This window comes from Thalassophryne amazonica, chromosome 7 (genome assembly GCF_902500255.1).
Source record: "Thalassophryne amazonica chromosome 7, fThaAma1.1, whole genome shotgun sequence".
In the NCBI taxonomy this organism is placed as follows: domain Eukaryota; kingdom Metazoa; phylum Chordata; class Actinopteri; order Batrachoidiformes; family Batrachoididae; genus Thalassophryne; species Thalassophryne amazonica.
In genome coordinates this window covers 1,620,770-1,635,894 of record NC_047109.1, presented here as the reverse complement: position 1 = coordinate 1,635,894, position 15,125 = coordinate 1,620,770, and the positions used below count along the sequence as shown (strand labels likewise).

The window sequence follows — 15,125 nt, the reverse complement described above, 5'->3', positions numbered from 1 at the left end:
TGGTGCTACATAATATTCAGTCATCATTCAGTCCAAACTATACCTTTTTGGAATCTTTGTGATCAGACCAATAATCTGTAGTTTTCAATATGATGGGAGCATTTTTAAGTTTTTACCCCTGTGTAATTCTTCAATTGACCACTAGCTGGCCGCCTATTGAAAATTTAGGTGGCTAACGTGCTCTTACAAAAGAGTATTGTTTAAGGCGTTTTGTGCCAAATTTGGTGCTTGTTTCACCATTTGAAATATTCCTCTGTAAACATTGTCATCTGCTTCACTATTTACTGCTGAACTTTTCTTTCCATGATTTTTTTCTAACTCCTGGCGCCCTCTGGCGGAAGAAAAAACACGTGACACCCGCTGTGACTTTTTTAAAAAGCTTTTTATTACAAGCATCTGCAGAAACATAACAGAAGCTGCAATTGCAGGACGAGGAAACAGTAATAATTCAGAGCGATTAAAAACCACAGAAGATGATCAAAGATGTAATTTAATTGGATTATTTTCTACATTTATGGGTTTTATTTTTTTAAGAAGTGGCTTCACTCAGTCAGATAGATCACATATTTATTCCGTCCTCCCACTAAACCAGCTGATTGTAATGAGGTCAACTCTTCAGGCAGGTAGACGAGTTAACCAGTGGATCACCTGTTTGAGGTGCACGTGTCTGGAGGTGGGATTACAGATTACAGAACGTCAGGCTGCAGGACCCAGTTCCAGCCAAAGGTCATGACAAACAGAATCAGAGGGTCAGTTTGGGTCGTCATCCATGTGCCGCCTGGATGATGTCTGGACGTTGTCTCATGTAGTGTGACTGTTTATTTCTCCGAGCTCTGATTTAGATGATTTCACGTCATTCCTAAAAACCTTCCTCTGTGGTTTAGTTTGATGTTCTTTTGCAGAAACATTCATATTGCGTTTGTGGTATTTGACGAGGACGCCGCGTCTTTGCCATCACTGGCTCATCATGCGATTGGCCCCCTGGTGGCAGTTATCAAACAGCACATTGTAATTGGAGCCTCCGGCCTGCACAAAGTCACCAACTATCTTTCGGCCAGCAAAATTTTTCCTTTGAACAACCTGAAGAAAGAAAAAAAATTTTAGCCACGACGGCCTGCTGCGGACGTGCACGTGTCTGAGTGCCACGCTTACCTTCCACAGCGGCCCCATGTGGCGAGCGCTGGTCACCACCGTCTGAGAGGAAACTCCAACATTCTCCTTCGAGCCACTGAGAGCCGTCAGCCAGCGTCACGCTACACACACACACACACACACACAGTCATGAGAGATGCCCTCGTCCTCCACCCTGACGGTTCCTCACCACTACGGTCACATTAGCTAAAAGTGACAGCAGCAAAGCAGCAGCTTCCCGCTTATTTCAATCAAATGTTTTCCAGCAGTGAGAGACAACGGTCACTGTGCAGCCAGCTGGGCGGGACACGGTGACAGCCAATCAGAGTGAAGAGGCAGCGTGACCAAGATGGCGGAAAACACACTGAAACAGTTTATTTATGTATAAATCTAATCTGGTTTTCATATATTTCGTAAATGTTAGTGAGAAATAAATGCAAAAATGCTGATTGTGTAACCAGATAACACGTGATTTACAGACCTCTCATGTTTGCGTGAAAACTCATCAAGTAACAAAGCCACCCGCATGTCACCGTCACTTGTAGCCAATGTGACCGTGGCGTACTGATGTGTGTTAAAATGGATTAAAAGAAGGTATAACGTTCTACTGCAGTTAATGTCCAATCACACTGTGGGGTCTGTTTCTAAACAGAATTAACAGATCTCAGACCAGCTATAGGAGATTTAGACATATTAAATGTATTATATTATGTAGTACGGAACCTGGGAAAGGTCACTTAAAGTGATATTTTTTCCTGGCCGTGATAATTTGTGCGCACGTTTTCCCTTAATTGAGCCCTCGAATTAATAAAACGTGTGCACGTTTTCCTTTCGTTCAAAATGAACTTCATATATGACCTAAATTGCTCATCCTCAAAACGGGGAGACGTTCACCCTCAGCATCCTTTTAAATGTGCTTAAACTCCAGATAATGTCATGCTGGGCAGCTGGACTTCTCTATATGTACTTGTGCGCCCAAACCATGATGATACACTCTGACCAGATTCCATTTCTAATGGGGAAATGTACTGTATCACACTGTCTGCTGGTTTGTTGACTAATAGTCAACATTTATGTGTCAAGACAATATTGAATAACTGAGTGCACGTTGTACAAAATTGTGGTCACGTTTAAGTAGATCATGCCCTTGTTTTACTCAATGATGCTTAAAACGTGCGCACAATATAATAAACAAGCGCACAATATAATAAAATGTGTGCACAATATAATAAAACGAGTGCACAATATAATAAAATGTGTGCACAATATAATAAAACGAGTGCACAATATAATAAAACGTGCACAATATAATAAAATGTGTGCACAATATAATAAAACGAGTGCACAATATAATAAAACAAGCGCACAATATAATAAAACAGTGCACAATATAATAAAACAAGCGCACAATATAATAAAATGTGTGCACAATATAATAAAACGAGTGCACAATATAATAAACATGCACACAATATAATAAAATGTGTGCACAATATAAGAAATTGTGTGCACAATACAATAAAATGATGCACAATATAATAAAATGTGCGTACAATATAATAAAATAAGCGCACAAAATAAAACGCGTACATTCTCTCCACATGCAAAACATTTTGTGATGACACTTCCAGGGCTCCGTAATATAGCACTTTTCCATCTGCATCAGACACTCAAAGCACTTTACAATAATGCCTCACATTCACCCTGATGTCAGGCTGCTGCCAAGCAAGGTGCTCACTACACACCGGGAGCAACTAGGGGATTAAGGACCTTGCCCAAGAGCCCTTAGAGATTTTCTGGTCAGGCTGGGATTTGAACTGAGGATCCTCTGGTCTCAAGCCCAACGCTTAACCACAAGACCATCACTTCTCCTTTCAACATCTGGATACCTTCTGAAGACGTTATGTTGATTGATTGAGTCTGTTGAACACCTGATTTAGCTGTAAACATTAAAGTATTAAAGTGTGTGTGTGTGTGTGTGTGTGTGTGTGTGTATATAGCTGTGGTCAGATGTTTACATACACTAATGGTAATTTTTGGGCCTTTAATGATGTCACTGAACTCAGCCACATGGGGTGTGCAGCCAGTACATTCTGAGTGCTGGTCCCAAACCCGGATATATGAGGAGGGTTGCATCAGGAAGGCATCCGGTGTAAAACAAGCCAACTCAACTATGCAAACTAAGAATTTCCATACCGATCGGTCGAGGCCCGGGTAACAACGTCCACCACCGGTGCTGTTGCCCAACAGGGTGCGCTGGAATTAGGCTACTGCTGGGCGAAGACAACGAAGAAGAAGAGGCGAACGTTGCGACAAACAGGGGAGAAGAAGAAAACTAGAAGGTGGAAATGAGATTGGGACTTTGAATGTTGTAGTATGACTGGTAAAGGGAGAGAGGTGGCTGATCTGATGGAGAGGAGAAAAGGTAGACATATTGTGTGCGCAAGAGACCAAGTGAAGGAAAGTAAGAGCAGGAGCGTAGGAGGAGGGTTAAGTTGTTGTACCATGGATAGGAAGAGAAATGGTGTTGGGGTCCATTTTAAAGGAGGGTATGTTAAAGTATGTTGGAGGTTAAGCGAGTGTCTGACAGGGTGATGAGTGTGAAGTTGGAAATTGAAGGGGTGATAATGAATATCATCAGTGCATATGCCCCACAGGTAGGTTGTGAGATGAAGGAGAAGAAGATTTCTGGAGTGTGTTAGATGAGGTGGTGGAGAGTGTGCCCAAGCATGAAAGAGTGGTGATAGGAGCAGACTTCAATGGGCATGTTGGTGAAGGGAACAGAGGTGATGAGGAAGTAATGGGTAGATATGGTATCAAGGATAGGAATGGGGAAGGACAGATGGTAGTTGATTTTGCAAAAAGGATGGAAATGGCTGTGGTGAATACCTACTTTAAGAAAAGGGAGGAGCACAGGGTAACATATAAGAGTGGAGGAAGGTGCACACAGGTGGACTACATTCTTTATAGGAAATGCAAGTTAACAGAAATCAGAAACTGTAAGATGGTGGCAGGAGAGAGTGTCGTTAGACAGCATAGGATGGTTGTTTGTAGGATGACTTTAGAGGTAAAGAAGAAGAAGAGAGTGAGAGCTCAACAAAGGATCAGATGGTGGAAGCTGAAGGAGGAAGACTGTTGTGTGAAATTTAGCGAGCAGGTGAGAGAAGCACTGGATGGAGGGAAAGCAATTTTGGACAACTGGAAAAGTACTGCAGATGTGAGGGAGACAGCTAGGACAGTACTGGGTATGACATCTGGACAGTGGAAGGAAGACAAGGAGACTTGGTGGTGGAATGAAGAGGTCCAGGAAAGCATAAGGAGAAAGAGATTGGCGAAAAAGTTTTGGGATAGTCAGAGAGATGATGAAAGTAGACAGGAGTACAAGGAGATGAGGCGTAAGGCAAAAAGAAAAGTGGCAAAGCAAAGGAAAAGGCATATTGCGAGCTGTACAAGAAGTGAATAGTAAGGAAGGAGAAAAGGACTTGTACCGATTGGCCAGACAAGGGACAGAGCTGGAAAGGATGTGCAGCAGGTTAGGGTAGTAAAAGATGCACATGGTAATGTGCTGACAAGTGAGGAGTGTGTGCTGATAAGGTGGAGGGAATATTTTGAGGAGCTGATGAATGAAGAAAATGAGAGAGAAAAGGCTGGATGATGTGGTGAGAGTAAATCAGGAAGTACAAGAGATTAGTAAGGAAGAAGTGAGGGCTGTTATGAAGGGGATGAAGAGTGGAAAGGCAGTTGGTCCAGATGACATTCCAGTGGAGGCATGGAAATGTCTAGGAGAGATTGCAGTGGAGTTTCTAACCAGATTGTTTAATAAAATCTTGGAAAGTGAGAGGATGCCTGAGGAGTGGAGACAAAGTGTGCTGGTTCCTATTTTCAAGAACAAGGGTGATGTGCAGAACTGTAGTAACTACAGAGCATAAAGTTGATCAGCCACAGCATGAAGTTATGGGAAAGAGTAGTAGAAGCTAGGCTTAGAAAACAGGTGAAGATCTGTGAGCAGCAATATGGTTTCATGCCGAGAAAGAGCACTGCAGATGCCATGTTTGCTCTGAGAATACTGTTGGAGAAGTACAGAGAAGGCCAGAAAGAGTTACATTGTGTGTTTGTGGACTTAGAAAAAGCTTATGATAGGGTGCCAAGAGAAGAGCTGTGGTATTGTATAAGGAAGTCTGGAGTGGCAGACTTCCTCATACTATATATATATATATATAATATATATATATATATATATATATATATATATATAATAAAGAAATCACATGTATATAAATATTCATATTCAGATGCCTCCTGTTTCACTGATCATCCTTGAGATGTTTCTACAGTTTAATTGGAGTCCACCTGTGGTAAATTCAGTTGACTGGACATGATTGGAAAGACACAAACCTGTCTACAATAAGGTCCCACAGTTGACAATCAGAGTGCAAACCAAGCATGAAGTCAAAGGAATTGTCTGTAGGCCTCAGAGACAGAGAGACAGGATTGTCTGGAGGAACAAATCTGGGGAAGGAAAGAGAAGAACTGTCTGGCCACTCTACCATACAGGCCTGATTGGTGGATTCCTGCAGAGATGGTTGTCCTTCCGGAAGGTTCTCCTCTTTCCACAGAGGAATGCTGGAGCTCTGACAGAGTGACCATCGGTTCTTGGTCACCTCCCTGACTAAGGTCTTTCTCCCACAATCCCTCACTTTAGAAGGGTGGCCAGCTCTAGGAAGAGTCCTGGTGGATCTGAACTTCTTCCATGGAGGCCACTGTGCTTATTGGGACCTTCATAGCAGCAGAAATGTTTCTGTACCCTTCCCCAGGATTTGTGCCTCCAGACAATCCTGTCAGGTTTGAGCTTCATGGCAAAAGCTGTCAATACTTATGTACATGTGATGACTTAGTTTTAAACAAATTTGCAAAAAAAGGATGGTCATATGATAAAAATAAGGTTGTAGCTCGTTGTCTCCGTTCCTGAGGTCAGAAAACTAGTGCTGTTTGTTTTTCTAACCGCATTTCTCTAAGATTTATTGAGCTGTTTAGCGGAGGGGGACGTTTCTGTCCTCGTGTGAGTTTGACAGGTGGACCATCTCAGTCAAACTCAGACACACCCCCTGGGTGGTGCGGGCACCTGACTCCAGAAGTGAGAGCTGCTCGGATCACTCCTCAGGCTTGTAGTGACCCCCACAATAATAAATAAATAAATTTTTGCAGTGATCGGGTTTGCGATCAAGATTTCCTGCAGTTAATTGACCATAAACTGAAATCCATAAACTACTTAAACTGAAAAAAAAAAAACCCAAAAAATATATATATACGAGGTCTATTAGAACAGTATCCGACCTTATATTTTGTTCAAAACCATATGGATTGAATCAGTGTGCTTACATCAGACATGCTTGAACCCTCGTGGGCCTGCAAGAGTTTTTTCATGCCTGTCGGTTACGTCATTCGCCTGTGGGCAGTCTTTGAGTGAGGAGTCGTCCACCCTCGTCGTTTTTTCATTGTTTAATAATGGATCAGAGACTGCTGCTTGTTTGATCAAAATTTTTTCAAAACTGTAAGGCACAACTGAATGGACACATTCGATAAATTCAGCTGGTTTTCGGTAAAAATTTTTAACGGCTGATGAGAGATTTTGGTCTGGTAGTGTCGCCGTTAAGGACGGCCCACGGCGCCTGACGGCGATCTGCGCTTCGAGGCGGCAGCGTCTCGCTGTTTCAAGTTGAAAACTTCCACATTTCAGGCTCTGTTGACCCAGGAAGTCGTCAGAGAACAGAGAACTTTCAGAAGAAGTCGGCATGAGGAGTTTATTCGGACATTCCATTGTTAACGGACATTTGTAATGAAAGAACGTGCGGGCAGAGTCGCATGTCGGGCTGGACCCGACCGCGGGGGGTCGCGACAGGAAAAACACCTCCGTTGGAAACCTTAACGGGCAAGTTGGAACATGCTCAAGCTGTTAAACAATTTCTCAGTTACTCACTTGTTGAAAGCCATCAAAAGCCATCCTGAATTTTACAAATGGTTTTCAACACGGAGGTGTTTTTCCTGTCGCGGCGCACACAGATTCGCCGAGTCGTCACGGAAACGACTCGGCGAATTTGCGTGCACGTCTTTCATTACAAATGTCCTTAAACAGTGGACTGTCAGCATAAAGTCCTCATGGCCGGCCTCTTCTGAATTTTCTCTGTTCTCTCACGACGTTCCTGGGTGAATTAAGCCTTAAATTAGGATGTTTTCAGGTCGAAACAGGCCGACGACAGCGCCTGGAAGCGCTGCAGGAGTCTCGCTCTGTGGGAAGTCCTTACAGCGACAGACCAGAACACCCATAATCTTCATCAGCATTAAACTTTTCACTGAAAACCAGCTTAATTTCTCGAATAGTGTCACTCGGATATTCCCTCACAGGTCCAGAAAAAAATTTTGATTAAAACCACGTGCGCCGTCTGGAGCAGCGTGCTGAAACAAGAATTCAGCCGAGAGGGCGGGACCACATCTCACTCAAGGCCTGCCCACAGGGAAATGACGTCACTGACACGCGTGAAAAAACTCACGCATGCGCACGAGGGTTCAAGCATGATTGGTGGAATCGCATGTCAATCAAATCCATATAGTTAAAAAAAAAAATAAAAGGGTCGGTTTATTGTCTAATAGACCTCGTATATATATCATTAATTATATTCACGTTTTACGAGACCCGCATTCACGCTTTGGGAGATACGTATTTTTTCAGTATTCACGTTTTGCAATTAATGGTTTGCAGATAATTGACGATTTGCAGGGGTTAACAGGGTCCAGCAATTCCTGGTCATCCAACCTGATAGGCTGTAACATAAAATGTGGAAAAATACAAAATGCATCATTGTGTGTGTATATATATATATATATATATATATATATACAGTGAGGAAAATAAGTATTTGAACACCCTGCGGTTTTGCTAGTTCTCCCACTTAGAAATCATGGAGGGGTCTGAAATTTTCATCTTAGGTGCATGTCCACTATGAGAGACATAATCTAAAAAAAAAAAAAAAAATCCATAAATCACAATGTATGATTTTTTAAATAATTTATTTGTATGTTACTGCTGCAAATAAGTATTTGAACACCTACCAACCAGCAAGAATTCTGGCTCTCACAGACCTGTTAATTTTTCTTTAAGAAGCCCTCTTATTCTGCACTCTTTACCTGTATTAACTGCACCTGTTTGAACTTGTTACCTGTATAAAAGACACCTGTTCAGGTACTCAATCACACTCCAACCTGTCCACCATAGACAAGACCAAAGAGCTGTCTAAGGACACCAGGGACAAAACTGTAGACCTGTATAAGGCTGGGATGGACTACAGGACAACAGGCAAGCAGATTGGTAGAAGACAACTGTTATGATTATTAGAAAGTGGAAGAAACACAAGATGACTGTCAATCTCCCTCGGTCTGGGATTCCATGCAAGATCTCACTTTGTGGGGTAAGGATGATTCTGAGAAAGCTCAGAACTACACAGGAGGACCTGGCCAATGACCTGAAGAGAGCTGGGGCCACAGTCACAAAGATTACATTAGTAACACATGATGCTGTCATGGTTTAAATCCTGCAGGCAGCAAGGTCCCCCTGCTCAAGCCAGCACATGTCCAGGCCCGTTTGAAGTTCACCAGTGACCATCTGGATGATCCAGAGGAGGATGGGAGAAGGTCAGATGGTCAGATGAGACCAGAATAGAGCTTTTTGGAATCAACTCCACTTACCATGTTTAGAGGATGAGAACAACCCCAAGAAAACCATCCCAACCGTGAAGCATGGGGGTGGAAACATCATACTCTGGGGGTGCTCTTCTGCAAAGGGGACAGGACGACTGCACCATATTGAAGGGAGGATGGATGGGGTCATGTATTGTGAGATTTTGGCAAACAACCTCCTTCCCTCAGTAAGAGCATTGAAGATGGGTCATGGCTGTGTCTTCCAGCATGACAATGACCCCAAACACACAGCCAGGACACTAAGGAGGGGCTCCGTAAGAAGCATTTCAGGTCCTGGAGCCAGTCTCCAGACCTGAACTCAATAGAAAATCTTTGGAGGGAGCTGAAACTCCAAACCTGAAAGATCTGGAGAAGATCTGTATGGAGGACTGGGGCAAAATCCCTGCTGCAGTGTGTGAAAACCTGGTGAAAAACTACAGGAAACGTTTGACCTCTGTAATTGCAAACAAAGGCTACTGTACCAAATATTAACATTGATTTTCACAGGTGTTCAAATACTTATTTGCAGCAATAACATACAAATAAATTATTAAAAAATCATACATTGTGATTTCTGGATTTTTTTTTTTAGATTATGTCTCTCACGGTGGACATGCACCTAAGATGAAAATTTCAGACCCCTCCATGATTTCTAAGAGGGAGAACTTGCAAAACAGCAGGGTGTTTAAAAACTTATTTTCCTCACTGTATATATATATATAATATATATATCTATATATGTACATAACCTTTTAGAGTGCTTTTGGTTTTCGAGTTATTTCTCCTTTTTTGCTGACTCAGCTGCTGTCATGTGAATTTTTCCAGATCAGTCAAGTCTGATGTGACTGACTGCTGGAATAAAAGCTGTTGGTGCGTTTGTGAATTCACCGGACTCCAGAGTGGCTCAGGACTCCTATCGGGCGGGTCCAAGCCTCCCAGCGGCCTCGTCATCTTCTCAGCCTTGTACACGGGGGAGTCGTAGAGTCTGGTGAGGGCGGCGCCGGACAGGTATTGGCTGTGGCTGAAGGAGGAGCCTGTCAAAGTGAAGCAGACAGTAAGAGAAACTCAGAGGGCAGCACTGAAGGTCAAAGGTCAACTCTGAACAAAAACACATGCTTGTGGTTGTTTGACGGACAGAGACAAGATGGACAGAACAAGGTGTGTGAGGATCCTGACTCACACAGCAGCAGGATCAGAGCCAGAGCGGACAGCAACATTCTGAAGGAGGACATGGTGCACATGTCCAGACCAGGAGGGCCGAGACCTTTATAACGCCCAGCTGCTCCATTATTAAAAACGTTATTAAAAGCAACAATGGTTGAGAGCATATAAGTTCAGTACTAGAGATAATGAGATGAATATATCGTTATTCTTAGAAACCATAAATCAAAAATGAAGCAGATGTCACCTTGTGTTTGAGATACATGTCCCATTTTTCCCAGAGAGCATTGTATTTGTCCTTTTGGAGTCTTAAATTGAAAGTCATGCATTCCATGCACTGCATGTTTGACATAATTGTTACTCACTGGTCAATAGTAGGAGGTTCCCCACATAGCCATCGCCTTGTTACAGCCTTTTTACTTGCTGCCATTAATATTTTTAAGAGGTATCGATCACCTCTGGGTAAACATAAGTCCATATCCCCCAAATGAAAAGACATGCATGTGACTTCGGTATCATAGCACAAGACTTCTCTGACAGCACCACGTACACTGTCCCAGAAAGGTTTAAGAACAGGACATCCCCAAATATGTGTGTGATCAGCTTCACAACAGCCACATCCCCTCCAGCATTTAGCTTCTGTCCCAGTCTGTTGGACTTTTGCTTTGGAGTTATAAAATATCTAACAGAATTTTTCCATGAAAAGTCCCTCCATGTTGTGAAGCAGTAGTTGTGATTTGTGTGTTAATTTGTTTATCCATTTTTCAGGGGTAATTACAATTCCTAACTCTTTTCCCATTTTGCCTTTACGTAATCTGTTGAGTGGCTCTTAATTCACCTGTGCACCTGTTTAACTCCAATAATCTTTCTAAACAATTTTGTATTGTAGGCCCTAATAAACATTTGTGTTACACCTGATGGATTTCTTGGTAAAAGTCTTTTAATGTTATTTTCAAAATAATAATGTAGTTGGAGGTACCTGTAAAAATCTTGTCGTGCAAAGCCATATCTGTCTGACATGATTTTAAAATCTAGAAGTTCTCCATTATTGAGTATGAGGCACAGTGCTGTGAGACCTTGTCTCTCCCACTGAGTGAAACCTCCACCCTCTACAGCAGGCTTAAAGTCTGGGTCATATATTGTCCACGTTAAGATTCTGATTTCTTTCTGAATGTTGAGCTGTTTTACTATTCTAGACCAAATTTCCAAAGAACACCTTACCCACTGATTCTGGATATCATACTGTTTGGCAGTCAGTGGACATCCTAGCAGGCTCTGCAGAGGCCTATCTAACAGTGACAGCTCCATGGCTTTCCATTTTGAAACATATTCTGATGCTCTGGGTAATCAAGAGGTCTTATCTGAGATGCTAAATAATAATCTTTGAGGTTCGGTAAGCCCATTCCTCTGCTATGTTTCGGCAGCTGCAGAGTTCTGTATCTCACTCTAGGGACTTTGCCATTCCAACTGAACCGAGAAATCACCTTGTCCCACTCTCTAAATTGTTTATCTGGGATATGAATGGGTAGGGACTGAAACAGGTAAAGCAACCTGGGCAAAATATTTGTTTTTATTGCCATTATTCTGTTACCCAGATTCAGGGGCAGAGGGGTCCATCTCAAGGTCATCTTTTATGTTTATTAATATGGGTGTAATTTTCTGGATACAACTGAGATATATGTTTAGTAATGTCACACCTAAATATTTAAGCAAGGCAGAGTCCCAATTAAACTGTGTTATTTTAAGATCTAGATGAAATAAAGTTAAACACCAAGCCAATATTGAGAGTGTAGCCTGATAAAGTGCCAAAAGTCTGCAGCAGATCCATTAATCTAGGAACCCCAGACTCCAGGTTCTTGAGGCTGACTAGAACATCATCCGCATAAAGACATATTTTGTACTCTGTCCCTCTTATTATAATACCTTCTATGTCTATATCTTGTCTAATGGCTTGAGCGAGTGGCTCAATAAACACGTTGAAGAGCAGTGGGCTGACCGGACAACTCTGGCGGCAGATATATTGTTTGGAGAGGCCCCATTACTTTGATTCTGGTCATAGGCGATGTACATAATGTTCTGATGATATTTATAAACTTCTTATGGAAACCAAATTTCCATAACTTTGTAGAGGAACTGCCATCCCACGGAATCAACGCTTTTCAGCGTCCATGCTTAGAAAAATTGCTCCATATTTTCTTTGTTTATATACTCAATGATATGCAGGGTCCTCCTTATATTCCGAGTCTGTCTGCTTGGATGAAACCCAGATTGGTCCTCATCGATCAGGAAGGGCATCATCTCCTCCATTCTTTGGCAAGAACATATGCAAAAATTTTATAGTCCTGGTTCAGGACACTAATGGTCTGTATGCTCCGCATTCTGTTAAGTCCTTACCCTCTTTTGGATAACTGTAATTGTGGCCCTCCTTCCAAGATGGGGGGAGAACTCCCGTCTTCAGGGTGTAATTGAAGTCTTTTGTAATAATGGTATTAAATTGCTCTCTAAGTGATTTGTGCCTTCATCCTGGAATCCGTCAGTCCCTGGAGACTTACCGGACTTCAAGGAAAAATTACCTATCAATTTCTTCAGAAGATATTTCTTTAATTAATTTATCATTTTGCATTTTGCCAAGAGAGGGCAGGTCCAGCTGGTTCAGGAATCTTCAACCTTGCAGGCGTTAAATGTGTAGGTTGGGTGTATAAAGCCTGGTAATATTTCTCAAATGCTGTTTGAATTTCCTCTAATTTGTATTTTAACTTTTTAGTAATGGGATCTTTAATTTTATAGATTGTATTTTGTGTTTGCTGTATTCTCAGCCTCCACGCTAGTATCTTTGAGGCTTTAGAGCCTGATTCATAATATGTCTGTTTTGTAAATCTTAACTTTTTCTCTACTTCATCACAGTATAAACTTATCAATTCTTGATTAATTGGTCTCATTTGCTGAAGTAATTGTGGATCCTTCTTTTTGCTGTGCTGTTGTTTGAGCTATAGAAGTATTTTTTGCAGTTCTAGGAGTCTTTGAGTTTTGATCTTTTTAACAAAAGCAGTTTCTGATATAATTTTCCCCCTCAAAAACTGCCTTTGCAGCATCCCACAGTATGACCAGATTCACATTTCCATTGTCATTATCCTCTAAGTATGTTTTAAGTTCGTTGTTAATTTTTTCCGCGAACCCCAGGGTTATTTAGCATACTAATATTTAATCTCCATGTTGTTGTTTTATATACACTATCTAAGTGCAGTTTTAAGTGGATAGCAGAGTGATCTGTTATGTCCCTCTGAATTATTTCACATTCTTTTAACCTGTGTCTTCGAGTTATGCATAAATAACGCGCCTTGGGGCAATGGTTTGTGGTGATTTGGCGCTATATAAAAAAAATTGATTGATGATAAATAAATATCAGTCCTGAGTAGGCATATGTCGATTGAGTAAAATGTATACTGTCAAACCTGGATGTGAACAATCCCTCCAGACATCTATCAAACCAAGGTCCTGAACTCTTCTTTTAAACCATCCACCATCCTTCCATCCATCCATCCATCCATCCATCCATCCAGCCATCCATCCATCCATCAATTCCATCCATCCATCCATCCATCCATCCATTTTCTTCCACTTTATCCGGAGTCGGGTCGCGGGGGCGCAGACTGAAGCAAAGCCACCCGAACCTCCCGATCCACACACACCTCTCCCAGCTCCTCCGGGGAACCCAGGCATTCCCAAGCCAGCCGAGAGATGTAATACTTCCAGCGTGTCCTGGGTCTTCCCCGGGGCCTCCTCCCAGGGACGTGCCCGGAACACTCCTCCAGCGAGGCGTCCAGGGGGCATCGGAAAAGATGACCGAGCCACCTCAACGACTCCTTTCGACGTGGAGGAGCAGCGGCTCGACTCGAGCTCTCTCCCCGAGTGACCGAGCTCCTCACCCTATCTCTAAGGGAGCACCCAGCCACCCTGCGGAGGAACTCATCTCGGCCGCTTGTACTCACGATCTCGTTCTTCAGTCATGAGCCAAAATCTCATGACCATAGGTGAGGTCGGAATGTAGATCGATCGGTAAATTGAGAGCTTTTCCCTCCTACTCAGCTCTCTCTTCACCACCGCCGGTTCCGATACAGCGACTAGCATCACTGCCGACGGCCTGCACCGTATCCGCCTATCGATCTCACGCTCCATCCTCCCTCACTTGTGAACAAGACCCTGAGATACTTAAACTCCTCTACTTGAGGCAAGGACACTCCACTGACCTGAAGAGGGCAAAGCACCTTTTTTCCGGTCGAGAACCATGGCCTCGGATTTGGAGGTGCTGATTTTCATCCTGGACGCCTCACACTCGGCTGCAAACCACCACAGTGCACCCCAGTGTTCTTTTAAACCATTTTTTCAATATTGGTGGTTTTCCTTTTTTTGTTAGTTGTGTCCATCTTTGGATTTAAAACCATGTTGAAGTCACCTGCACAAATCAGAACTCCTGTCCGGAGTCCAATTAGTTTGAATATTTTTTTAAAGAACACCTTATTACTAGCTGGAGGTGCATAAACATTTAGCAAAGTCACCTCTTTATCATCTAACTTACCCGTCACCATTATGAACCTGCCCTCTTTGTCTTTGGTTTCTGACAGAGGCTCAAAATGAACAGATTTTGGAATCAGGATAGCTACACCCCTTTTGCGCCCTGTTTTAAATGATGAGTAATAGGTGTGTCTAAACCCATTTTCTTTATTTTCTCATTTTCATTCTCATTTTCTTCTTCAGATATTATTTTACTCCTTTTATAGGACTAGTCAGAACCATTTACGTTAAGAGTGACAACCTTAAATTCTTGTTATGCATGTGTGTATCAGAATTCTCTCAAACTTATGCTCACAAACCCAAACAATGAACGTTTCTATGAACAATGAGCACAGAACGGCTGCAACAGTGAAGAAATACAGTAAATAATGAAAACTGGACTTCCATCAAAGAGGCTGACCGTCCACCTCTTGTGTAGGGGGATGTTTTGACCATGGAAATATAGACCTGGAATGGACGTACGCACCTCAATCTATTAGCATCGCTCAGGACAGGAAGGCCCCATTACTAAGGGTGGAGATGTGCAGATC

The 15,125-nt window shown here is 42.5% G+C and overlaps 1 protein-coding gene across 3 annotated transcripts; it reads right to left on the bottom strand.

Annotated features, from left to right (window-relative positions):
* Positions 1-778: 778 nt before the first annotated feature.
* On the bottom strand, positions 779-13,148 carry LOC117513546. 3 transcript variants are annotated; one of them, XR_004561629.1, is made up of 3 exons: positions 13,138-13,148; positions 1,153-1,215; positions 779-1,080 (listed from the first exon to the last, which is right to left on the bottom strand). XR_004561629.1 is itself a non-coding variant. In XM_034173706.1 (3 exons), the coding sequence occupies exons 1-3, from the start codon at positions 9,811-9,813 to the stop codon at positions 955-957; spliced, it is 231 nt and encodes a 76-aa protein (XP_034029597.1). In that variant the 5' UTR covers positions 9,814-9,933; the 3' UTR covers positions 779-954. The 3 variants fall into 3 exon arrangements, 1 of the variants encoding a protein (XP_034029597.1); XM_034173706.1 differs by lacking the exon at positions 13,138-13,148 and adding an exon at positions 9,751-9,933 and having other exon boundaries at positions 1,153-1,194; XR_004561628.1 differs by lacking the exons at positions 779-1,080; positions 13,138-13,148 and adding an exon at positions 9,751-10,004 and having other exon boundaries at positions 1,193-1,253.
* Positions 13,149-15,125: the final 1,977 nt, after the last annotated feature.

Excerpts from the sequence above, each read along its gene's own strand:
- LOC117513546 (XM_034173706.1), bottom strand. The coding sequence starts at position 9,813 with ATGACGAGGCCGCTGGGAGGCTTGGACCCGCCCGATAGGAGTCCTGAG. Across the intron at positions 1,195-9,750 it reads CTGAGCCACTCTGGAGTCCG|ACGGTGGTGACCAGCGCTCG; the intron begins GTGAATTCACAA and ends GTTTCCTCTCAG. Across the intron at positions 1,081-1,152 it reads ACATGGGGCCGCTGTGGAAG|GTTGTTCAAAGGAAAAATTT; the intron begins GTAAGCGTGGCA and ends TTCTTTCTTCAG.